This window comes from Saccostrea cucullata, unplaced genomic scaffold, assembly GCF_032062105.1.
Source record: "Saccostrea cucullata isolate Sc308-1 unplaced genomic scaffold, CSIRO_AGI_Scuc_v1 ctg233, whole genome shotgun sequence".
In the NCBI taxonomy this organism is placed as follows: domain Eukaryota; kingdom Metazoa; phylum Mollusca; class Bivalvia; order Ostreida; family Ostreidae; genus Saccostrea; species Saccostrea cuccullata.
Window position 1 is genome coordinate 150608 of NW_026925526.1, and position 25986 is coordinate 176593.

Consider the following 25986-nt stretch of genomic DNA (forward strand, 5'->3'; position numbering starts at 1 on the left):
AATATTTTTTTTTAGATCTATGGAGGCTAGCTTAAATTTAAGCTCAAGTAAACTTTTCAGTGTTGTCCATCATTTCTCCGATTGTCTGTTCGTACATCCCTTACGACTAATTTTATACCCTTGTCATCTGCATATGGAGTTTGTGTCTTCTAGTTGATTCGACACGCATTTGAGACTTGGAATCTTACCAAGACAGAGGACAAGAAGGTTGATTCCTTTCGGACCAATTGCCTCAGGGGGACTCTTTAGGTCAGATGGCAACAGCATATCCCAAACAAGACAGTTCTTGAGATGACAGAAGTAGAAAGCATCAGTGGCGAGATGAGGAGGATGAGATGGAATTGGATGAGAAAGGATCCAACAGATGACTGTGTTGTGACCCTCGGGTGGTCACCTGAGGGGAAGCGAGGCAGCCCCAAAACATCATGACGACGGATGGTGGAGGTAGAGCGAAATAATGCAGGCTGGAACTCTCGGAACAGGCACTCCTTGTAGCATCAGACCAGTCCCAGTTGAAGAAAGATGTTAAGGCCTTCTGTGCTTCCTGGCACGGAGAAAATTAAGGTTAAGGTAAGTAAAAATGATCATCATAAAGTCAAGAGAAAAAAGGTTTTGCAATAATTTTTTCGGTGTATTCATTGATAGGTAAAACTTAACAATGAAATAGCTGAGGTCATCATGTTTTTCTCATAATTTGTTGTAAAATCACTAATTTTCGTGGGGGTTTAATTAGTGTGGTTTTCAAGGTATGAAGAGACCCACGAATTTAAGTCCACCAAGAAATGCAATTTTTCACATATCAATCCTTCAACCACGAAATCAAATTCCCATGAATCAATATATTTTCCTCAAACCACGAAAATCTTACTCCTTTAAAATATGTGATTTTACAGTATCCTATTTAGTCATTAAAACATACAAATATGAAACATTACTAGTATCAATTCGATTAATGAATTAAAATACCATTGTTCATTGATTTTGAATTGAAGGTCATTGCAAGAAGTTTTTGAATGAATTCTGCATCAGAATACGAAAAAAAAAAACCAAAAAACAAAAAAAAAAAAAAAACAAGAGGCCCAGATCACCTGAGAAGCACCATTCTGTTCTTTATTTCCCCCTTGAAACAATTATTAATTTAGACATTTTGAAATCTACACTACCCCATGATTCCATGGGCCATATGTTTCAGCTTTTTTGGATTTTGAGAAGAAGAAAGATTTTTCCTATATATCTATATATAGTCTTCAAATACACTACCCCAGAATGTGATTTTTCCTATATACTATATAAAACTTTGATTATCTATATAAATATTACATTATACCAGGATGCTTCCACTCTTGAGAAGAAGATTTTCAAAGATTTTTCCTATATATGCATGAACAATTTCAATAAGTTTCAGCTTTTCTGGCCCACTTGAGAAGAAGATTTTCTATATATTTCTATATAAAACTGATTCCCCATTGTGTTCCCCCGGGGGTCATTATTTGAACAATTTAGAATCTACATTCCATGCTTCCACATAAGTCAAGACTATATATTTCTATGTAAAACTTTAACCCCATTGTGGCCCCGCCCTTCCCCTGGGGGTCATGATTTGAACAATTTAGAATCTACACTATACCAGGACATAAGTTTCAGCTTTTCTGGCCCAGTGGCTGAGAAGAAGATTTTCAAAGATTTTTCCTATATATTTCTATATAAAACTGAAAATTCAACAATAAAATTCCACATAAGTTTCAGCTTTTCTGGCCCAGTGGTAGAAGATTTTTTTTTCCTATATAATAAAAGCCATTAGAGATCATGATTTGAAAAAAAAACTATACCAGGATGCTTCCAAAAGTTTTCACAGATTTTTCCTATATATTTCTATATAAAACTTTGATTCCCCCAAAAAAATTTCATAAGTTTCAGCTTTACTGGACAACAGGGGATATGCATTCATTTTAACAATTTAAATTCCCCTTTACCCAAGGATGCTTTGTACCAAGTTTGAATTGGCCCTGAAGTGGTTCTTGAGAAGAAGTCGAAAATGTGAAAAGTTTACAGACGGACAGACAGACGGACGGACGACGGACAAAATGTCAGAAAAGCTCACTTGAGCCTGTGGCTTTAAAAAACAAAAAACAGATTAACAAGTCTAGAAACAATTATTTTTCATGTGATTTCCAACGGAAGACTATATATAGTCTTCAAAATGAAATACTGATCTAATAGATATTCTCAATCTCTAGCATCATTTCAACATTCCCTGTCAAACAAGAAAATAAATATATTTATGAAAATTCAAAATAAAACAAGTTATTTTTTTTTCAAAATCAAGCCATTAGAGATAAAAAAAAATCAAAAAAATAGTCCAACTATTTTAATGTTGAATCTGAAAGTAGCCATCTGTTTTATGTATATTTTCTGCAACAAAACAAACTAATTTGAAAAGTCAGTTCAACTTAGAAATATATTTATCAAAATACAGGTTATTTTCTTTAGTAAAAATCAATAGCAAGAATATTGATAACATAAAGCAATTTTGAAAAACATGCAAAATATATCTTTAAAGGTAAACTATGTGGTGCCATTTATCAAAGGACACCGGTTAAAAAGAACATTATTACAGTTACTGAATCATGGACAGTGTGTTTCTCATCCAGATATATCTGTTATAAAAGTAAATATAATTTAGGGTTTATTGGGACTTTATTCAAGAGACATATTTGTTATCAAAAAAGAATGTACCAACACTTTCATATGATATTTTCACCATTACATCACAGTTTATTTTTCACGTGACATTGTTCCAATTTTGACAAATCTGAGACATTAAAACAAAACAAATGCCTTTGAATACAGAATGAATTTTGTAACAGAACTTTTATGAAATATATGAAGATAATAAACAGTATTCAAGATCAGAAGTCCATTTAAACAATACAAACCAGGAACAGAGCAAAATGGACCTCTAAAACATCAGATGTGGGATCGGGTGCCACCGAGGAGTGAGTATCCCCTGCCAACTGGTCACATGCACCGTAGTAATAACACACACATCATAATCATTGTGATTAAAAAGATTTGTTTCTAGACATCAAATGACATAAATCATTGACTACATTCATGTACAATACATGTATCCTAACATTATCCAGACAAATATGAAATTTAAGTGTGACCATATTATTAATTCCGGGACATATACATGTATTTTTAACACATTTACTACTGTTTACACTGGACTTTAGTCGTAGTATATTGTTTTCAATTCTCACAGTTGCAATTTCACAATAGTTTTTGAGTAATTGTAATAATTATAAGTTAATAACTCAAAAAGAGTGGATTCATATACATGTACGTATGTATAAACAGACTGGTGCAAAACATGCAACAGCAGTGTGTAAAACCGTGGAAAACATGTGATAGAAAGAACCTCTCACATTTATACATGCAGCTATACATGACATTTATCTAACTTGTTTCTATTTCAAGACTTGGGATGGATATTAAATTTTGTTAGATAAATATCATATCAATGGGAGATCCTACACATGTTTTTCACAATATTGATATTTAATTATAATATAATATAAAATTATATATCAATATATCAATAGCATGTGAACGTTTAAATAAGAACAATAAAAACTGTCAAATTTTCAATACACCTTTTTAAAGTATGTACATAGCAAAACTTTAAAAATCATGAGAAAACAAAACAGTGAAAAAAACATAAACATCTCAAAAATTAACTACGCCATTAAACCGTGTTTATTTACAGTTGTACATTTTAAGTTTGATGTTTGATTACTAATCAATTCACAATGAATCTCAAACTCAAAGCATACATTGTACATATGTCTGATTATCAAATCTTTTCAAGTAATGCTGAGCTACAAACACTGTAGCAAGATATGAGAGCTATTCAACAATTTCTCCTTTCTGTTTGACCTCTTAACTTCTAGCATTTGAAAATTCACCTTATTATTTGTCCAAAATAATTCTTTTCATGCGATAATTTCTTTTAGTATGAATTTAAATGTTTGGTTTTGTTTTATCCATATAAATGAAAAAAACTAACCCAAATCTTAGTGTGATTTTAATGTACTGAATCCATATTCTATATATATAATTTTGGTTGCATACAAACTAGTTTTATATATTTGAAATTAAAAATAATGAAAATTTATTTCATCAAAACTACCACTAAGTATAGAATTTCTAATAAGGTCCTAATCTTGATCCCAAAACATGCCCCTTTTATCTTTGAATGTTATGAGAATTTTTCATCTTGACAGACAATTTTCTGTATATTACACTTACTAATATTTGACAAAAACTGTAAATGCATTACTGTAAGTGTATTCTGTTTAGCAAATTTGGCAGAAAGCAGAGTCCGCTTATTTAAGTACCTCACTACAGATGTACATGTCGTATAAATCATATGTTTATATCTAGCACACCCAGATAGCACTAAATCAAATTTACACTTTGTCTAGCTTTTTGAAAAAATAATTTTAATAAAAAATACTGTAAATGCCAAACACATTTACAGTAATTCATGATGAATTGATGAAACTAATGATTATTACTTTGGCATACTGAGCAACATAAAAATACTACCATGCATCTATTTATCAAATTCCAACACCAAGAAAGTATATTTTTGGGCCTCTTTTTTTAAATTGGTATGTTTTTTATGTGCAATCCTATTCATTTTTAAAAAATTTATTTTGATTCCTGAGACACACTAAAAAAAATGCATTAAAAAGAATCATTGTCAGCTACATGCTTTAGATTTCAGCTGTGTCAGCTTGATGCTTGCTGGATTTTATTGCTTTGAACCTCCTCTGTGACTAGTCCTGGACAAAAATACAGGCTTTTTGATAGGGTGGAGTTGAATTCAGAAATTCACATATCAATTCTTCAACCACGAAATCAAATTCCCATGAATCAATATATTTTCCTCAAACCACGAAAATCTTACTCCTTTAAAATATGTGATTTTACAGTATCCTATTTAGTCATTAAAACATACAAATATGAAACATTACTAGTATCAATTCGATTAATGAATTAAAATACCATTGTTCATTGATTTTGAATTGAAGGTCATTGCAAGAAGTTTTTGAATGAATTCTGCATCAGAATACTAAAAAAAAAAAAAAACAAACAAACAAAAAAAAACAACAACAACAGATTAACAAGTCTAGAAACAATTATTTTTCATGTGATTTCCAACGGATTTTGAAAGATCTATATATAGTCTTCAAATACATGTGTACTATCTATATAGATATTCTCAATGAGGAACTCTAGCATCATTTCAATATCAACTTCTGAGTATTTATGTGTTGAATCTGAATAAATTCCATTCCCTGTCAAACAAGAAAATAAATTCGGACTCTTACTGACCTCTGAGCTGTATGAAAATTCAAAATAAAATTCTACTAGTGTAATTTTTTTTTCAAAATCAAGCCATTAGAGATAAAAAAAAAATCGTCTCAAAATTTATTGTCTCCAAAAAAATTTCTGACAACAGCATTCTAAGAAGTCCAACTATTTTAATGTTGAATCTGAAAGTAGCCATCTGTTTTATGTATATTTTCTGCAACAAAACAAACTAATTTGAAAAGTCAGTTCAACTTAGAAATATATTTATTTCAAAATACAGGTTATTTTCTTTAGTAAAAATCAATAGCAAGAAAATTGATAATATAAAGCAATTTTGAAAAACATGCAAAATATATCTTTAAAGGTAAACTATGTGGTGCCATTTATCAAAGGACACCGGTTAAAAAGAACATTATTACAGTTACTGAATCATGGACAGTGTGTTTCTTATCCAGATATTTCTGTTATAAAAGTAAATATTTAGGGTTTATTGGGACTTTATTCAAGAGACATATTTGTTATCAAAAAAGAATGTACCAACACTTTCATATGATATTTTCACCATTACATCACAGTTTATTTTTCACCTGACATTGTTCCAATTTTGACAAATCTGAGACATTAAAACAAAACAAATGCCTTGGAATATAGAATGAATTTTGTAACAGAACTTTTATGAAATATATGAAGATAATAAACAGTATTCAAGATCAGAAATCCATTTAAACAATACAAACCAGGAACAGAGCAAAATGGACCTCTAAAACATCAGAGGTGGGATCAGGTGCCACCGCGGAGTGAGTATCCCCTGCCAACTGGTCATATGCACCGTAGTAATAACACACACATCATAATCATTGTGATTAAAAAGATTTGTTTCTAGACATCAAATGACATAAATCATTGACTACATTCATGTACAATACATGTATGCTAACATTATCCAGACAAATATGAAATTTAAGTGTGACCATATTATTAATTCCGGGACATATACGAGGGTTGATCCAAAAGTTCGTGGAATTTCTTCCTAAAACTTTATCATGATTTGACAAAAGCAAACAATAGGCATATTTATAAAATAGAGTCATAATGCAACAATACTGGAAAATTTCACCACGTTCCAATTACCAATAAGGTCACAAGAGCTTTCTGAAAATGGAGGGTTGTAAAACCCGGGGGAGACTTCAACGTAACGTCAAGTTAGGTATGTCACGTCACGTTATAGAATCATCTCACCCTAATGTCAAATTCGAACACGTAATTCTTCAAAATGCTGCCCTTTTCTCCATTTTTTTTTTCTCAAGAAAAGCCTGGGTATGCTCTCGCACCAATTTATCTTCATTTTTACTCATATTTCAAAATAACCCCATCTTTCCATATGATGTTCCGATTTCAGTAGCAATGTCGAGAACAGTACGTCAGCCGACAACGTCTATTAAGGCTTTCAATTTATCAAGGGGGACGACACTTAAAACAGAGCCTCAAAAAGGCGGCCACACCTTTAATCAACGTCCATGAAGGTTCTACTTTTCTTCATTTTCTTACGCCACTGGAAAACCAGTGGCTAAATGCATTTTTCCTCAGTCTACGTCAATGATATACGCATTTAAGATAGAGTGATCCCAGGATTTTCACAAAACTTATGACTTGACCGAAATTTGACGTCGTCTAACAACCTTAAGATGAACAATAAATCATTAACTAATAAACAAAATATCCAGTAAAATCAGTAAAATACACACACAAGGGTTTATAAAAGATCAAGCAATCGTAATAATGACATAATTTTCGTTTTCTATAACACGAAGAGCGGTTTAATTCTCATTTCAAGTATCAGAATTAAAATGATAATAAACGCGTTGATGTCTCCCCCGCATTTCCAAACATCCGTTTCTATGGCAACTGCCATAGAGTTACTATCACAAATATTTAAAATATTTTTTAATCTAAAATATTCAACAAGTGTCTTTATTCTCATTTGTAATTTTCAACCAATTTCACTTATAAATGAATGAAATATTAAGAAATTCCACAAACTTTTGGATCAACCCTCGTACATGTATTTTTAACACATTTACTACTGTTTACACTGGACTTTAGTCGTAGTATATTGTTTTCAATTCCCACAGTTGCAATTTCACAATAGTTTTTGAGTAATTGTAATAATTATAAGTTAATAACTCAAAAAGAGTGGATTCATATACATGTACGTATGTATAAACAGACTGGTGCAAAACATGCAACAGCAGTGTGTAAAACCGTGGAAAACATGTGATAGAAAGAACCTCTCACATTTACACATGCAGCTATACATGACATTTATCTAACTTATTTCTATTTCAATACTTGGGATGGATATTAAATTTTGTTAGATAAATATCATATCAATGGGAGATCCTACACATGTTTTTCACAATATTGATATTTAATTATAATATAATATAAAATTATGTATCAATATATCAACAGCATGTGAAAGTTTAAATAAGAACAATAAAAACTGTCAAATTTTCAATACACCTTTTTAAAGTATGTACATAGCAAAACTTTAAAAATCATGAGAAAACAAAACAGTGAAAAACATAAACATCTCAAAAATTAACTACGCCATTAAACCGTGTTTATTTACAGTTGTACATTTTAAGTTTGATGTTTGATTACTAATCAATTCACAATGAATCTCAAACTCAAAGCATACATTGTACATATGTCTGATTATCAAATCTTTTCAAGTAATGCTGAGCTACAAACACTGTAGCAAGATATGAGAGCTATTCAACAATTTCTCCTTTCTGTTTGACCTCTTAACTTCTAGCATTTGAAAATTCACCTTATTAATATTTGTCCAAAATAATTCTTTTCATGCGATAATTTCTTTTAGTATGAATTTAAATGTTTGGTTTTGTTTTATCCATATAAATGAAAAAAACTAACCCAAATCTTAGTGTGATTTTAATGTACTGAATCCATATTCCATATATATAATTTTGGTTGCATACAAACCAGTTTTATATTATTTGAAATTAAAAATAATGAAAATTTATTTCATCAAAACTACCACTAAATATAGAATTTCTAATAAGGTCCTAATCTTGATCCCAAAACATGCCCCTTTTATCTTTGAATGTTATGAGAATTTTTCATCTTGACAGACAATTTTCTGTATATTACACTTACTAATACTTGACAAAAACTGTAAATGCATTACTTTAAGTGTATTCTGTTTAGCAAATTTGGCAGAAAGCAGAGCCCACTTATTTAAGTACCTCACTACAGATGTATATGTCTTATACATCTTATGGTTATATCTAGCACATCCAGATAGCACTAAATCAAATCTATACTTTGTCTAGCTTTTTGAAAAAATAATTTTAATAAAAAATACTGTAAATGCCAAACACATTTACAGTAATTCATGATGAATTGATGAAACTAATGATTATTACTTCGGCATACTGAGCAACATATAAATTCTATCATACATCGATTTATCAAATTCCAACACCATGAAAGTATATTTTTTGGGCTCTTTTTTTAAATTGGTATGTTTTTTATGTGCAATCCCATTCATGTTTTAAAAATTTGTTTTGATTCCTGAGACACACTAAAAAAAAATGCATTGAAAAGAATCATTGTCAGCTACATGCTTTAGATTTCAGCTGTGTCAGCTTGATGCTTGCTGGATTTTATTGCTTTGAACCTCCTCTGTGACTAGTCCTGGACAAAAATACAGGCTTTTTGATAGGGTGGAGTTGAATTCAGAAATGGCCACATATTCCTTCCCTTGTCTACTGTCCTTTGCTCTCCCAAGTGACACAAGCTCATTTACCTGAAAGACATTTTGCCCCAGTATACTAAACTTTCAATACTAAATTGTCGAATGTCTGAATTAAAGAAAATTTGTATCCATTTATTTTACTTTTCCAAGTCATATTTTTGAAAACATACAGATGTCCCATAATATATGATACCATTTGAAATTATTGTAATCTGTGACCAATTTCTTTGATATTTGTCTCATTTAATATTTGACTGAAATTGTTTTTTTAGCATTGTTATATAAGGAAAGACATCAGCAAATGTAAATATACAAAAATGACATTCAAATCAATTCCATGCATAGTTTGTTAAGTAGAAAAACACAGCAAATGTAAATACGTGTATAAACATTTAAAAAATAGAAAGTACGTTCCTTGTTAACTTAGATTCGAAACTATTGAAAATTTCTTTTCAATATCAAAGTTAAATACCTTTGTCAGAATCTGAAGAATATCATCCTTATAAGAATATTTGGCAAGTACAAAGGCCACAGCTTGAAGAAACCAGGATCCATATATTTTATTCCTGAAGGAAACCATTCCTGGGAAAATAATGCATTATTAGTGCACAGTGAAATTACATATAATTTATTAAATGACATCTAACACTCAGAGTTCCTCAGATGGCTTGTACCTCACACACGAACCTCGATTGTCAAAGGTGTTCTACCATCTTGCTTATTCAGTCATGTGATCTAATTTGAATTTCTTTCCAATGTCATACAATTGAAATCAGAGTTACTTTGTGGCAGCTCAACACTTTGTTCTTGATAACAAAGCCATAAAATAAGGTTGCAATTAAAATTAAACAAATTAAGAAACCTTTTCAAAGAACTTTATGCAGAGCAAAATATGAAAATTGAGTGACAATGCAGTTTCCTGTGGAGAAATGTACGTATCAAACTGATGTGTATTCCTCCACCAATCACATCCGAGGTTTGAATGGTGCTTAGCGGAGTCAGTCGAGGATTGCCGATTGGACAATAAAATGCTGTTGATCCAGCATTTTTTTAAAGCATACTATACGTTCCAAAACTTTTTATTCTTGGTAAAAAAAAAAATGCTTAGACTGTGAATAGTTAATTTCTTGTTGTCATTCAAGTTCAATGCATGTATAACTTCCTAATCATGTAATTTTCATCACATCAAAAAAACAACCAAATTTCCTGTCTAGCTCATATCATTATACTAAAATAGCTGTATTTAACTGTTCAATACTTATTGTTTATAAGGGAAAGGAATTTTTTTACCCAGTGTGGATGCCATTGCAACAACCATGTGACTCATTGTTGGGGTGACAGTCTCACTGTGGGAATCAGTCTCAGAATTCAAGGTCATGTCTTTTAATTTCTTCTCTGCTTCCTTTATTATCTTGTCTGTGTTGGAGATTTCTCTTACTCCTTCATCTCGATCATCTAAAAAAATAAAATCAGGACAATCATTGAAAGGAATTATCCGAGGCTATTCTTTTTTTGATTCTTTATTATTAGATTATTTAAAGCAAATGAAATAAATGACAAAAGCCAGATTAAGCTAAGGGTACACTGCCAAGCAGAGCATATCCTTCAAAAGAGCATATCTATCAATGTAATTCAAAACAGTATTTGACATTAATAACGATGCAAATTACATGTTCATCACTTTCGTTTAGCACTGTGGCTAGGAGAAAAAGCAACAAAAAAAATAATTCAGTATTGTAAGGCTTAAATGCAGAAATGGTCCCAACCTACACAAAAGGCCCATGGTCCACAGCACTCACCTGAGCGCAAGGACTAGGAGTCAGTAATGAAAAGTATACATAGGGTAGGGGGGGGAAGGAATTGTATTTTATACTACTTGAGTGTGCTTCCATATTAATATAACATATAACATTGCTGTTCTTGAAAAGAAGACTTTTTAAAGATTTCACAACATATTACTTTGTAAAAAAATTGATCCTTCATTGTGGCCTTCAGCTCAGGTGAGCTAATAAAAGATGTTTGCTTGCCCTCGCCTGACTCAAAGTAAAAATAAAGGTCAGTTGGTACATGTAAGTGCAAAAATTTTTCTTTTCAAAAAAATTGAAACGTACCAATGAAATTTTATTGTCAATGTAATGTCATTATGGTAAAATTAGACACAAAATATTTAATGTGCACTAAGAGGAAGATCGATTGTGATATCATAATACATTTTCACTTTGAAAAAATGTGTTCAAATAAACAAATCATATATTGCTTGTAGAGAATTTAATGACCATAAATTTAAGTGATAATGCTGCATATATTTGTATGAAGGTAAATTTTTCATAAATTAATCTATTGCAAGCTCAAATATATACCACAATGTGATATTGAAAAATGCTGCAACCTAATGAAATCTTGCAAATGGCTTATTTATTGCTATTTTTATGACAGTTGATGGAAAAAATTGCAAAAACAAGACTGTCCAATCTAATTATATATAATAAAATTGTCCTTTGTATTTAAACTGCATATTGCATCCTTAAGGAGACTGGGGGGGTCAACAAATTAACCACAAAATTAACCACCAAATTTAACCTATTTTTTTAGATATGGTATCTTAAGCTGTCAACTATCATTTGGCAAAGAAAAAATTAATACATTTTAGTTTTAAAATTTGATCATTTTTGTATATCTTTATATGGAGCTCTTCTTTTAAAGGAGATAGAAATAGTCTGAAAATGGCTGCCACCCCCAGCCTCTTTAATACCTTTGTCTGATATTGGGAATGTTTTCCCTGTTCGTCTTTTAAAGAAGTTTTTTTTTTAAATCTGACAGTGAAAATTACCTATAGCTCTATTGCACACCTTAACTACATGTACATTGCATATAAAATACAAATTGTATCACAAGTTACCTGGTCTAATTTTTGTATTTAGTATAATTAAACAGTTTAAGTACATCACTGAAAAGGTCAGTAAGATTCCAATACTCCATGAACAAGCCTATTTCTGATTTCGCCTTGGGAAATAAGTTTGCTCTTGGGGGAACCCCTCAGTGATGTACTTTTAAATGTATACATTCCTACCTCCTCTACAAGCCTGGATAAGAATAACTTTTGGTTTGTCAGCCATAGCTGGAAATTTTTCACCATTGAACTGTTTTTTGATTTCTTCAATAGACACGGTTTTGCCATCTACTCCATAGATAGCCCCTGTGGTCCCATGGGTCATTATTACCAGCACAAAACAATCTGCTGCTCGATGAATATCTCTTTCTACTTCACCTCTCAGTATATCTTTTATTTCCTAAATTAAATAAGATAATTTTAGATCAAAATCACACAGTAAAATTACCTGTGCCACCTAAATCATGTAAATAAAAAAAATTCAGGCTAAATAAAAAGATTTGTGCTAAGTTTGTTACCTCTCCTTTCTTGTCATTGAAAACATCCACAACAAAATTCATCTGCTCGAACACTTCTCTAATTTTTATCTCGTCTTGCTCTGTTCCCAATCTGTCTGTCAGGGTCACCCTTTTTTTACCAACATCATCTTTCTCCAACGGACCAAAAAAGATTTTGTTGTTGATGACCAGGACTCTGCCGCGAGGCTTTCGACCCATTTTATAACACTGCAAAATCATTTTCCAGTAGCAATGAGAGAGGAAATAAACACAGAGTTTAGGATTTATTTGACCTTGATTTTAGTTTAAGAAAAATAGGTTAAAATATGAATTGTAAAACAGATTCAATATATATAATTACTTAAAATTTTATGCTACAGAAAAATTAAACAACTGTACATATGCAAAATAACAATTTTTCTGAAAAATACAGACTGTTTATCTAATGTCAAGAAGGACAAGAAATCTATTTTGTCTCCAATAATATTTTGAAACATTGCACCAATGTAACATGAAATTTAAACATTATGATAAACTTGTAAAGTTTTCCTACCCTTCTACTCTGGAATCTGGTGGAATTTATTGGACACGGTTTTACAATCAATTGTCCTTCTAAGCTCATTGGATCTGGCCATGCTATGGAAAAATAAAAGATTTTTAAGTTTCTTAAAGATTCAAATGACATGAAAATAAAAATTGCAGTAATACAAAAGGCCCAAGGGCCTTAATGGTCACCTGAGTATAATACAGAAGTATAATACATATAGAAACTTTAGTGGTGATAAAATGTTTCTATAATTTACTCTGAGGTAGCTCTTCTTCCTCCTCCTCTTGTTGATGAAGCTGATTGTGTGGGACATATGGGACTTTCTGTCCTGAGTTTATGTGTTCTGCCACATGTTTATTTTGGGTATCCACTAAGACATTCAGGAAAATCTTAAAGGCATCTGGACCTCTCCTCGGCAAAATGTCCAGCAGTTTTCGGACTTTCTTCTCTCTAAGTTTCTCCACCTTTGAGGGGAAGAAAAGATTTTTTTTAAATGTTTGGCTGAATATGTATATTTCTATGTGAATTATTGCATGTATTTGTAAGGGATGGGTTATTGTGATCATGCAGTGATTATAATCCGTCATCTTTCTGGTCACTAGCAATTGTAATTTAATTAATAACTCTGAAAAAAAAACCTGTAATCATTATAACTTTTTGATTAATTCAAAGATAAACATGATATAGGTACTAGTATCTATTGCTGACATTTACTATTTATCAGACAGTCTAGAAATATGCTTATGTATATATCAATGTAGCTATTGTCTTCATGATTTTGACCATATTAAATGTTTTTCAACCCACTTCCTGAATTTTCTTCATAAGTTTCTTGATACTGATACATGTGCCTGTACTTCAAAAGGAAGATTAAATATATACAAGTACTGTATATTCAAATAAGCTGAAACTCTTCTTGTTCTTCCTGACAGTGATGCATATTATTCTGAAAATGCTTTCAGTGTTTTAAAAAATGTAATGGTTTTGGCTGTGGATATATTGGCCTGGATAGCTCAGTTGGTAGAGCATCTGACTGGAGATGGAGGGGTCCCGGGTTCCTGGTCCAGCCATACATTTTCTCCCTTCCTGTTACATATTTGGTGCCATTGACTACCCCTTGAATTGCAGGTGAAAGTCCTGCCAGGGGGTAATAAGAACTTGGGTTGTGTCTTTGAGGGTGAAGACCATTTAAGGAGGGAGGAATTAATGGTTTAGGCCATGGATATTGGCCTGGATAGCTCAGTTGATAGAGCACCTGACTGGAGATACAGGGGTCCCGGGTTTGACTGGAGATACAGGGGTCCCGGGTTTGATACCCATACATTTTCTCCCTTCCTGTTACAAAAAAATTACATACTAAAATCATATTACATATTAGATCTAATCTACCCTCTCATTAATTATTATCACTGTGAAATACAAAAAAAAGATTCTCTGAGATTTGTACCTCCACTTCATCTTTCATTCCTTCTGTAAAGATTTCATTGGAGAACAATTCCTCTGCGATGTCATCGGGATTGGCAATATTCTTCACAAGGTAGGTGCGATTCACTTGAAGAGTTCTTCTATCTGTGTCATCCATTTGTCTATATGTCTAGACCTCAGTCTTCTACAATGAAAATAGCATATTAAACTTGGAAGCCATAATCTTCCAATAAATGTACAATTAATATGTAGAGTTTCTTAAACAAATTTGAAATATAGATGACTTTTGTTAATACCGGGTATATAGAAAATAGAATTCAATATAAAGATTATGGCACGCCAAATTCACAAAAATGAGCTAAACATAGTTTCACAGTCAATAAACTAGGTTTATTGGTTGTAAACTATAGTTTACGGACTGTAAACTATAGTTAACAACGTTAATCTATATCTTACATCTGTAAACCACATTTAACGCGATAATCTATGTTTCACAACCGTAAACTATACTTAACACCGAAAACAATCATTTGCTATGGCATGCCATATTCACAAAAATGAGCTAAACATAGTTTCACAGTCGATAAATTAGGTTTATCGGTTGTAAACTATAGTTTACGGACCGTAAACTATAGTTAACAACGTTAATCTATATTTTACATCTGTAAACCATAGTTAACGCGATAATCTATGTTTCACAACTGTAAACTATACTTAACACCGAAAACAATCATTTGCAATCGCAAAACATAGATTATCTGATAAATACAGTTTCACGATTTGTAAACTATAGTTTACAAACCGTTAACTATAGTTAATGATCTGATAAATATAGTTACACGATTTGTGAAACTATGATTAACAACTCTTAACTATAGTTTACGATGGTAAATTATAGTTTACAAACGTGAATCTATGTTTATCAACAAAATCTATTGTTAACTCTTTATTACAGACAGATAAACTTCGATTAGCATTCGTAAACTAAAGTTAACGACCGTTAAATATAGTTTTACAGACGAGAACTATAGTTAACAAATTGTTAACTATAGTTCACGGTTTGTAAACTATAGTTTACAGTCAATAAACTTAGTTTATCAACTGTGAAATTATGTTTAGCTCATATTTGTGAATTTGGCATGCCATAATTTGCGATTGCAAAACATATATTATCTGATAAATACAGTTTCACGATTTGTAAACTATAGTTTACAAACCGTTAACTATAGTTAACGATCTGATAAATATAGTTTCACGATTTGTGAAACTATGATTGACAACTCTTAACTATAGTTTACGATTGTAAACTATAGTTTACAAACGTGAATCTATGTTTATCAACAAAATCTATTGTTAACGCTTATTACAGACAGATAAACTTAGATTAACATTCGTAAACTATAGTTAACAACCGTTAAATATAGTTTTACAGATGAAAACTATACTTAACGAATCGTTAACTATAGTTTACGGTTTGTAAACTATAGTTTACTGTCGATAAACCTAGTTTATCAATTGCGAAACTAGGTTTATCTCATTTTTGTGAATTTGGTGTGCCATAAAAGATGCATTGGCAATTTCATATTTTACTCTGAATTTTCATTCAATTTTATAAAGGTTTCCTGTTTCCATGGATTTTATCTATATAGTTTTAGCACCTTTAGCATCAATTCATGGAACTTAGACCAATTAAGTAGTATTTTACTATTTATCATGTTTATAAATTATAACATTATACAATTTTACTTAGGACCTGAGATGTATTTGGTCCTTGATTTGCTTTTGTTTGGTTTAATGCCATTTGGTCATCAAAATCACTTTTTACCAATCTAAACATCTATCATCATAAATACTTTCACAGTTACTGAGTTAGGCCTATTCTAATTCACTGATACAATATTATACATTGTACAAAGAATCATAAAAACTGTAAAATGCCTTGTTTACACTCAAATTTAATTGAGTAACTCAAAGAAAAAAATTATTGATTTCAGACCAGTTGTGAAGGTAAAGGCATATTCTCAAAAGAATCATTTTGAAAAATTTTGAAGGATAAATAATCCAAGACATACCTTATTGCAGAAAAGACAGAGCAAATTCGAGTCAACTATTAGTTTGTCCATTAATTGATCCACGCCATATTAACAACTAGAATATTTAGTGTAAAAATGCCGTGAATAAGCAAACTTCATTTACTTTAAAACACAGATTAAACACAGATTAAGCTAATTCTATTTTTAGGAACATCTAAGCTTCCAAGTCGCAAATCGGAATTCCTTGTTCTAAATTTAGATATTATGCATAACGAACCCGACATCAAATCGAAATGTTGTACAAAAATGCATCTTCGTAACCCATGGGTTTTCTCTCCGTTACACTGCATTTAACCAGGGACCTATATACTAACTGTTAGTATAGGGTGTTGCTAAAACGCGGAACGGAAAACGGAACGGAAAGCGGAACGGAACGGAAAACGGAAAATATTATTTTCGATTAAATCATTTAAAATACATAAATTTTCTCAGAAACGATGTATGTTATACATATTTAATCACTCCTTAATAAATACAAGTTGATTTAGTCATGTTAAGTCTCTTACGAAAACCGCTGACATAGTAGTGACGTAGCATCGCTTTTGAAAGGGGGGGGGGCAGAGAATAAAGTCGAACTTGACAAGCGAAAAAAGACAATTGACGATAAATTCCAACTCCATTTTCTTTCAGTACTATTTTTACACCAACTTACTACATTAATTTAACAGACAAAAAGTGTTGGGGGTTTCAATGAACATTTCTATAGTAAAAAGGTTATACAGTAAAATTTGTCTAATCCGGACTCTGAGTACTCCGGACTTTTGTCCATTCCGTCTACAAATTTTAGTCCCATGCACTTCTTTAACAAATTCAATAAAAAAAATTCTGTGTAGTCCGGATACTGTCTATTCTGTATTCCGAACGGCCATACTGGTCCCAACTGCTCATAATTAACGGTAATTATTCCCTCTAATCCGGCCACACCTGAGTTACTTCAAAGCACTTAACACCTTTCGTGGTGGATATGATAATCCGTGTTGACATTAGCATGATTAGTGCCATGAGACGAACTATGTGAATTGCGGCAGTGAAGCAGCCCACTTGAAAAATATATTGGGTGCGTTCAGAGTATTTCCATTGGTACCATCACCTGTTTGCCAATGGCAAGAATTTGTACCGTTGGTACCATTGGGCCCATATTTACTCTGAACGGTTTTTTGGGTACAATTGGTAGGAATCTCACCAATGTTAACAATGGTACCATTGGTGTACCATTGGTTACCATTGGCTTATTATTTAGAAGAAAATGTCCAATGAAGAAAATATAATAATTGCTTCATGCGTCATTTTACAACAAGAGAGTATGTTTAGAAATACTTTTTTTAGTTCAATGAAGTACTGAAAACTTCTCCCTTCCAGATTATTTTCTCCTACAAAACTTGCGTAGATCTTCAGATGAAATGACTAGAGTGAGGCATTACTATGAGGTTACTATACCCTCGTATACACTTGATGAATTTAAAACCCATTTTCGTTTGTCCAGAGACACATTTGAGAGTACGTGCCAGAGATTATCAACAGTTAACGCTTACAACAATCAAAAGGGCCCTGCCCCTAACCTTGAAAAAGAACTGTTGATGTTTTTGTGGTACTTAGGAAACCTTGAGAGTTTTCGATCTATGGCTGATCGGTTCGGTACATCTAAAGGAAGTTTTCACGCTAGTGTTACTAGAGTGTCCTCCTCCTTGATAAGTGTTATGGCAGAAGTAATTAGATGGTCTTTATCACAAGCAGAACTAAATGAAACATGTCAAAAATTTGGAGAAAACTGTCAATTTCAAAATGTTGTGGGTGCTTTGGATGGCAGTCACATTCCGATAAAGGCCCCCAAACACCAGCCACAGGCCTACTACAATAGAAAGAAATTTTACTCTGTGGTGCTTCTGGCATGCTGCAATTCCAAAATGGAATTTACCTATGTTTGGACAGGAAATCCTGGAAGCACGCATGATGCAACAGTAATGCGAATGTCAGATCTTTTTCAAAAGAGTGATGAAAAGATTCCTGTTGGCTATGTCATATTGGGGGATTCAGCCTTTCCATGACTTCAGTGGCTCATAACACCTTTTCGGAATTGTGGCAACCTAACTGAGCAACAAAGAAAATTTAATAAGGAGCACAGCCGTAGCAGACAAGTCATCGAAAGATCGTTTGGCTTATTAAAGTGTCGGTTTAGGAGACTTTTGCGATTTGAGTCTTCAAAAATTAAAATCATAGTAGAGTCTATACTTGCTGCTTGTGTTTTACATAACTTATATATTTCAGACACAGACTTTATCGAAGTACCAGATGAATTTGAAGCTTGTTTGACATGCCACCTGCCCATGACGGTCATCAACTCCAGACAACAGATGATGAACCAATTGATATGAACTATCAGTAACATTTTCTACAATTAGAAGACTGTTGATTTTGTTCAATACTTTAATATTATTTTAATATTCCATGTTCAATGCAAATATTCAGAACATTAAACATTTTTTTAAACAACCTTATTAATTTTTAAAATAAAAAAAATATACAATTTCTTTGTATAGCTAAAAATAAATACAATTTCTTTGTATAGCTAAATATAAATAAAAAGAGGTTTAAATGTTTAAATTCAAAACATGAAAGACATCTTAATTAGTGTATCTCAGGATGTCAAAATAATAACAACTTATCCAAAGAAGAGGATGCTTACTTTAACCCTGACTAGTGTTTTCACTTGTGCTGTGATAAGGACTTATTACTGTACTCTAATTAGTTTTGTTAATATTCGTCAAGTTATACTGACAAAAAATTTGTAATGTGTGGTGTTGTGTACTCAGTCCCTATTTGCCCAATTTTTCAATTAATTTTGTCAAGAGTTCTTTATTGCTATTCTGCATATTTTCCATTATGTCGAAGAATTTTTTATCTCTCTCCTTAAAGTATTCTCTCATCTCGTCAATTTTTCTTTTCTTTGTCTTACATGTAGCTGTAGGAACAGGGGTTGATGGTCTTGAAGTTGAAGCACTGCTGGTGCTTGCATCATCATCTTCCTCAGGTTCATCTGACTCACGGTCAGCATCATCTTTTCTCAAACCAAAAGAGCTACAAAGAAATAATGGTTTGAACGATGGGTCCCCATCCAGTATACTCTGCATTTCAGTTTCGTACTTAAATGGTTTAGGGGTTTTATTTCCAGTTTGCTTGCATTCGTACAAACATTTTCTATAGCCTCTTTTTAATGTGTAGAACTTCTCACGACATTGACTGGCAGACGGGGGATTTACTTCATTTTTGGACAGCTCTTTTGATAGTCCCGCCCATATCTTTTTGTTTATGGAAAAAGAATCTGGTGCAACTTTTTTCTTTTCCTCTAATATATTTAGGAGTTTTCTGGTTGTTGTCAGTTTCCATTCATATCTTGATTTTGATCCTGAATCTTCCCAATCACTATTGTCATCTTGGTGCATGGGGAATTCTGTTTCACTCGGAGGGACAAGATCTGAGGCTTGATCACTCGGATGAACAAGATCTGAGGTGCTGGCTTGATCACGCGGAAGAACACGATCTGAGGTGCTGGCTTGACAGGATGAGGAGCTACTTTCACTATTATCCTGCGTTTCATCATTTCGGAATAATACTTGTGGAATGACTACTTCTCCATCAATACAATCAATAAATATTGGATCCTTCGGGGGGTCAGGAGGTAGTAATTTTTCTAACTGATTAGATACCACATCAAGATCTAGTAATTTTAAGAAAAGAGAAAATGTTAATTAATGAATTACCATAAGATCATAAAACCTTAAGTTCTATCAGCATTTTTTATTTGTTCAATGCAACAAGCTGAACATAACTCAGTATTATTAATTTTTCATATACTAGGCCTAAAAAGATAGTATTTGCATCGTTTATGTGACTATAGTGAGAAAAATAAACGGGTAAGCATGTTAAGACTATATCTTTGAGACAGATTTCTAAATAATTTTTTAATTAAAAATTGGCGAAAACTGTTTTATTTGTATACATCAGAAATAAATAACTGTTTTTGAATATATTTCATTAATATCAGGGTAAAGTATCAATTAAGATTTACTATGATTAAAACATTGTCATATTTCTACCAAAAAATTTCCAACCTATCCGGGTATTCCCGATATATATAATTTGGTTAAGAAACTGGGAATGAGTTTAAAATGGTTTTTATTCCTTATATGATTATATATATTTGTTTAAGTAAGCAGTGCAAAGCGCCGCTCACATAGACTAACGTGTAAGAACAGAGGAAATTCCGAATGAAATCTGTTCATTCGTCTACGGTCACTTTATAAGACTATATAGCAGAAAGTGTGCATACTTACTGTCAGATATATGCTGAATGTTGAAGCCTTTGTTAATATACAGTAATTTTTTCCTGCAACAACGAGGTTTAAAGGAAAAAGTTGAGATAAAAAATCTGTCGCTTTAAGCACATATGCCATACCCGCCATTTTTCGTGACGTAATAAAAAAAGTTACCATCGCTAACAGAGCTCTAGTTCGTCTGCAGAAAAATCTACCTATGGTAAATTTTTTCGGCAGACTTTGGTACCAATGGCATACCAATGGTAAAAAATTCTACCAATGGTAACTTTTGTCAGCCAACGGTAGTACTCTGAACACACCCATTATATGATTAAATTACAATTAAAAAAAATTAACTTTGTTTTTAACTCCTTTTACCACATTAAAACATAAACACAAAAATATATGTACTCGATTTACAAATCGATATATAAATCGGGATCGAAAATCGAACGCATTTCAAAATGGCGCCATAACACTGTGGGGGAAGACGTAGTTTTTTTTACTTAAAAATTAAAAGTTCAATCTAATAATTAGCACATCGTAAATAATTGCGCATTGCTGTTAATACATTGAATGAGATCTTTGACATGCGAAACCCGGTCCGCTTGATACATAGTAGGCCTATATTATGCGTGCCTGTCCTGTATATTTTGATTGAGGTAACATTTCACCCGACTTTCATACTTCGTGATTGCACAAATAAGAAAATACATTTAAGTCATGTGAGACTATTCTATAATTTCAGACTCCAAAATATAAATTTATTTCATCATTTAATTTTATTTATAATATGTATATGATGTACTTGTAAATAAAGAACGAAATTTTTGAAATTGATATTTTCCTGCATTTTTCCTGCACTCCGGATTCTGTCTAAACCGGACTAATTTTATGGAACCGGCGGCAGCCGGTTTGGACAAATTATACTGTACATGTATTTGGTAAACAGTTGAGGGGGGGGGGGGGGGCAATATTTCAGGCGCGTAGCATCGTTTTTGAAAGGGGGGGGGGCAGCCAGAGAAAATTTCTTTTTTACTTACCTGAAAAAGGGGGGGGGGGGGGAAGTTGCCCGAAGTCGAAAATCCTATCAACTACCTTTTGAAAAGATACAGCATTTGATATTTAAAGATATTTTGGGTGTACAGAGAAAAGCTTCAAATTTAGCCATTAAATATGAGCTAGGAACATTCCCTATTTATAACAAAGATTTCATCTCAATGTTTAAATACTATAAGAGACTAAAAAATATTAAGAATAAAAATGGCACTAGAAATCAAATTCTGATTGCTACTTCCTTAGAAGATGACAACCTATATAGTAATGGTGTAAAGGATAATTGGCAAAGTCAGATTGATAAATTAAAAAAGAAACTTAACCTTCCATCATTAGATATAACTGATAACACATTCAGCAGCTGCTTGAAGAATTTTTACATAAAAAATGTTAATTTGCAACTTCAGAACATTGAATTCTCCAAATGTGGTAAATTATTATTTTTCAGTCAAATTAGAAAGAGTTATGAATTACAAGACTACTTAAAATATCCAATAAATAAAACTATACGTTCTAAATTAACAAAACTGAGAATTTCTGCACATCCTTTAGAAATTGAAGTAGGCAGATATTCAAAGCCTTGTATCCCAAAAGAATCACGTTTTTGTCACTATTGTAAAACTGTTGTAGAAAGTGAAATACATTTCATATATGACTGTCCCTTATATATAAATTTGCGAAAAAAGTACTGTCATCTGAACATCTGTAATTTAAACGATAACATATTGAAAGAAAATCATTGTAAAGTATTTTGTAATCCTGACAATGCAGTTCATTCTAGAAGGCTATGTGAATTTTAATATGAATGTTTTGAATTGCGTTCCAAAAATAAAGCGCAATTATAATATATATATTTAATGCATTTATTAACTCATCACTGTCTATACTATACTATACTGCTTGCATAATGATTATGTTTAATCTTCAAGTTGTAATACTCTACATAGTTGACTTCACTGATCCATACACTTGCATGTATGTATGTATTTTATTATTTGTCTTTATATGTAACATGGTTGTATGCCAACATGTTTGGTGAATCAATAAAAAAATTGAATTGAATTGAATTTCGTGGGGGGGGGGGGGGGGGGGGGGGTTGAGGTAAACTTTTTCTCAGTGTCAACTACTTTCAGTACCAATTCTAATACTACATTTTCGGTACATCAATAAAAGTGGGGGGCCAACCAGGCTTTCAATTTGCATTTCCTATAGTATAAGTAAGGTTGGTGAAAAAAGGGGGGGGGCAGGCCCCCCTGCCCCCCCCCCCTGTTGCTACGCCCCTGTATTTGGTATCTAAATGAATAATGGTAATTGGGAAGGAAAATAAAAAGTAAAAAAAAGATTACTATTAGAGCACCCCTTTCCGGCAAGCCTGAATAAACACTTCGATTGTAAAACTGGTTGTTAAATTTTATAAAAAATAGAATCGCTTCCTGTCAACTAAATTCTTGGAGAGATAGAGTTGTAAATCTTAACTGTAGTAAAATTAATATATCATCTTTACATTCAATGAAGTTAAAGTGTGATTTTTTGGAAGGGGGGAGGGGTATGACCCCGACCGTAAAACATTTAGAGTTTCTTTTTCCGCTCAGGTCTGAAAGGTTGCAATTAAAGGGGGGAAAAATAAACATCTTATTAAATTCCTTTGCAAGAAATGTTTTCTTATATTTCAGCTATAAATCCATATTTAAATTTCTCAATTTGCATATCATTCCACTCATGGATTTATAGGGGACCAGGACCCCTCTCCTTTTTGTGACCAAAATATAAATAAGATTCAATTAATAAATCAATTTCTTGTGTGAATGAGGGCACCTACTCCGACCTTAGCTGCCCTCCTTTTCAAGATTCCTGGATTCGCCAATGCATGCACAATCTGAATGTCAAAACTAGTTCATTTTTCTTAACTGATACACGTATGTATACTTACTAGTAGTCTTTTTTCCTTCAACCTATTTCAGAACAAAATTTTTTGTTTATGAATAACAACAACAAAAAAATAATTTGAAAGAAACGTTTGACAGATTGATACAGTAACTCAGGATTTGAGTCTAGTTAGTACATTGTAAATCTATCACAATATGTATTTCATTGACCATCGCAATGTGCAAGTTATGAGGGGCGCATAATTCATGAATATATCATATGTTACGATAATTTTTCATTATATATGACTTTTATATCATGAATAATGCTTTTTATGTCTGATTTATATCGAATCAAGGTTATTTGCTTGACATTTATATTCCGTTTTCCGTTCCGTTCCGCTTTCCGTTCCGTTTTCCGTTCCGCGTTTTAGCAACACCCGTTAGTATATAGGTCCCTGATTTAACCCACGGGTTTTCTGTCCATGCAGTGTAACGGAGAGAAAACCCGTGGGTTCCGACGATAATAACAATGTTAAACTTTTAAAAAAAGTTTAGCAGTCCAAAGTTAAAATATTTTCCATTTTGCGAAAAATTATTTTTTATAAAACACGTAAGTCTAAGTCTGTATCAACTTTCATGATGGACTCTTACTAGCAGAGCTAAAAAGTAGTTCGATTCCTGAGTTGTCGCTCCCGCTTCTCTCCCCAAGACAACTCTGGATAGAGAATGGTAAAAACCATAGGCGCTCCCCATGTAATTCTGTAAATGACAAATGATAAGTATAAAATATATATAGGTCTACCCGTCTATTGAAGAGGTAGACCTATAGATCTATAAAATTACATGGGGGAGCGCCTATGGTAAAAACTGTTTCCTCTTGACAGACGTGTTGCTAACGTTTTATTTTGTGATTGAAAACATGCAAATGAAGCCAATAAATCCAAAACACCATCCCAGTTTGTGTAATTTTTCAAATTACTTTTATCGATAATATGGGTCAAATTGAGTAAATAGGATGGACTTCAAGAACAATGTGAGCTTTAATTTCAATATAACCAATACTGACAATTTAAATGACAAACGTTTCTTTCTGTATGATTCTCAACAACGTCAAACAATATATTTTGTCTCAAATACACTTTAATTAGTTGAAAAAAAGTTCTATATTAAAAATAACGGAAGCCCATAATAGCCCGCTCAAAGAAAGAAATAAATTATGCAATAATCCTTCCTTTTATAGCCAGGGCTATTGTCAATTTAGCATGTAGTACATGTATATCGAGCAATATGTTCTCATGTGTCACAGTGTCAGACACCTATATATATGTTCTCGTGTTTATAAGAGGGGTGATCAAAAAGTTTGCGAACTAATTGAATAACTTCCAAAAAAGAAATGATATGGGTTTCAGTGTTGAAATTTTTTAAAAGTAGTCTTCTCCAATTTTAACGCGCATCTGCAAACGTTCTGCCTATGCGCGGATCACGTGATATAGGCGGTCACGTGACATGCTCCGTAGCGTTCTAGAAGCTTTTAGAGTTTTTCCGACTCTTGTATTTCTTGCCATGCTAATTAATTTTTATATGTATAAAAAAACAAGTCCATTTGTCAGAAATGTCCAAATTTCGGCAATAGTATGGGAAGATATTGATATCTTTTTCCAGAATGAGCATGGTACGGAAGCGTAAATGGCTCTACACTTGTTGTGTTATAACTTTGTATACATATTGTCTTATATTTTATCGACTTATCAACATATAAAGAGTTATACCGCCTTATTTATGCCCACATTTTGAATTGTATTGAGGTGTATTTACATAATTGAAGGCAACTTCTTTTGTTCAATAGATCTTATTGCTTTAACTTTTATCGACTGAAATATTATACTAATTTTCAAATATCGATCTAAACAAAATATTAATTCATGTCAATATAGTATTGTCGATATGAAGAAATAAATATAAAGTTATATCGATATAGATATATGAAAATTTTCAAGAGAAGTCAGAAAAAGGTGTTTTTGAATTAACTTGGCGGGAGCGGGAATTCTATTGAATCTTCACTTCACTCGGGAAGCTTATGTACCATGTATTTGCTATCGTGTACGATTATAGGCTGAAACAAAATTAAAAA

At 32.2% G+C, this 25986-nt stretch overlaps 2 protein-coding genes across 4 annotated transcripts; one reads left to right on the forward strand and one right to left on the reverse strand.

The window, feature by feature from the left end:
- Positions 1-8319: 8319 nt before the first annotated feature.
- On the reverse strand, positions 8320-16690 carry LOC134269115 (caspase-6-like). Of its 3 annotated transcripts, none has more exons than XM_062751337.1 (9): positions 16598-16690; positions 14548-14709; positions 13357-13564; positions 13107-13189; positions 12575-12781; positions 12237-12456; positions 10457-10621; positions 9639-9748; positions 8320-9217 (listed from the first exon to the last, which is right to left on the reverse strand). In XM_062751337.1, exons 2-9 carry the CDS (start codon positions 14680-14682, stop codon positions 9053-9055), a joined length of 1293 nt encoding a protein of 430 aa, XP_062607321.1. In that variant the 5' UTR covers positions 14683-14709; positions 16598-16690; the 3' UTR covers positions 8320-9052. The 3 variants fall into 3 exon arrangements, with proteins under 3 accessions (XP_062607321.1, XP_062607322.1, XP_062607323.1); XM_062751338.1 differs by having other exon boundaries at positions 14548-14706; positions 16598-16687; XM_062751339.1 differs by having other exon boundaries at positions 14548-14706; positions 16594-16651.
- Positions 16691-18018: 1328 nt separating this feature from the next.
- Positions 18019-18663, forward strand: LOC134269108 (putative nuclease HARBI1). The gene has a single exon (XM_062751332.1). The coding sequence runs from the start codon at positions 18019-18021 to the stop codon at positions 18661-18663; it is 645 nt and encodes a 214-aa protein (XP_062607316.1).
- The last annotated feature ends 7323 nt before the right edge of the window (positions 18664-25986 follow it).

Bases quoted from the DNA above. Each gene is read 5' to 3' on its own strand.
- LOC134269115 (XM_062751337.1), bottom strand. From the start codon at position 14,682: ATGGATGACACAGATAGAAGAACTCTTCAAGTGAATCGCACCTACCTT. The intron at 12,782-13,106 runs GTAGGAAAACTT...ATGATTTTGCAG, and splicing joins CCAGATTCCAGAGTAGAAGG to TGTTATAAAATGGGTCGAAA. The intron at 12,457-12,574 runs GTAACAAACTTA...TATTTAATTTAG, and splicing joins TCAATGACAAGAAAGGAGAG to GAAATAAAAGATATACTGAG.
- LOC134269108 (XM_062751332.1), top strand. From the start codon at position 18,019: ATGACTAGAGTGAGGCATTACTATGAGGTTACTATACCCTCGTATACA.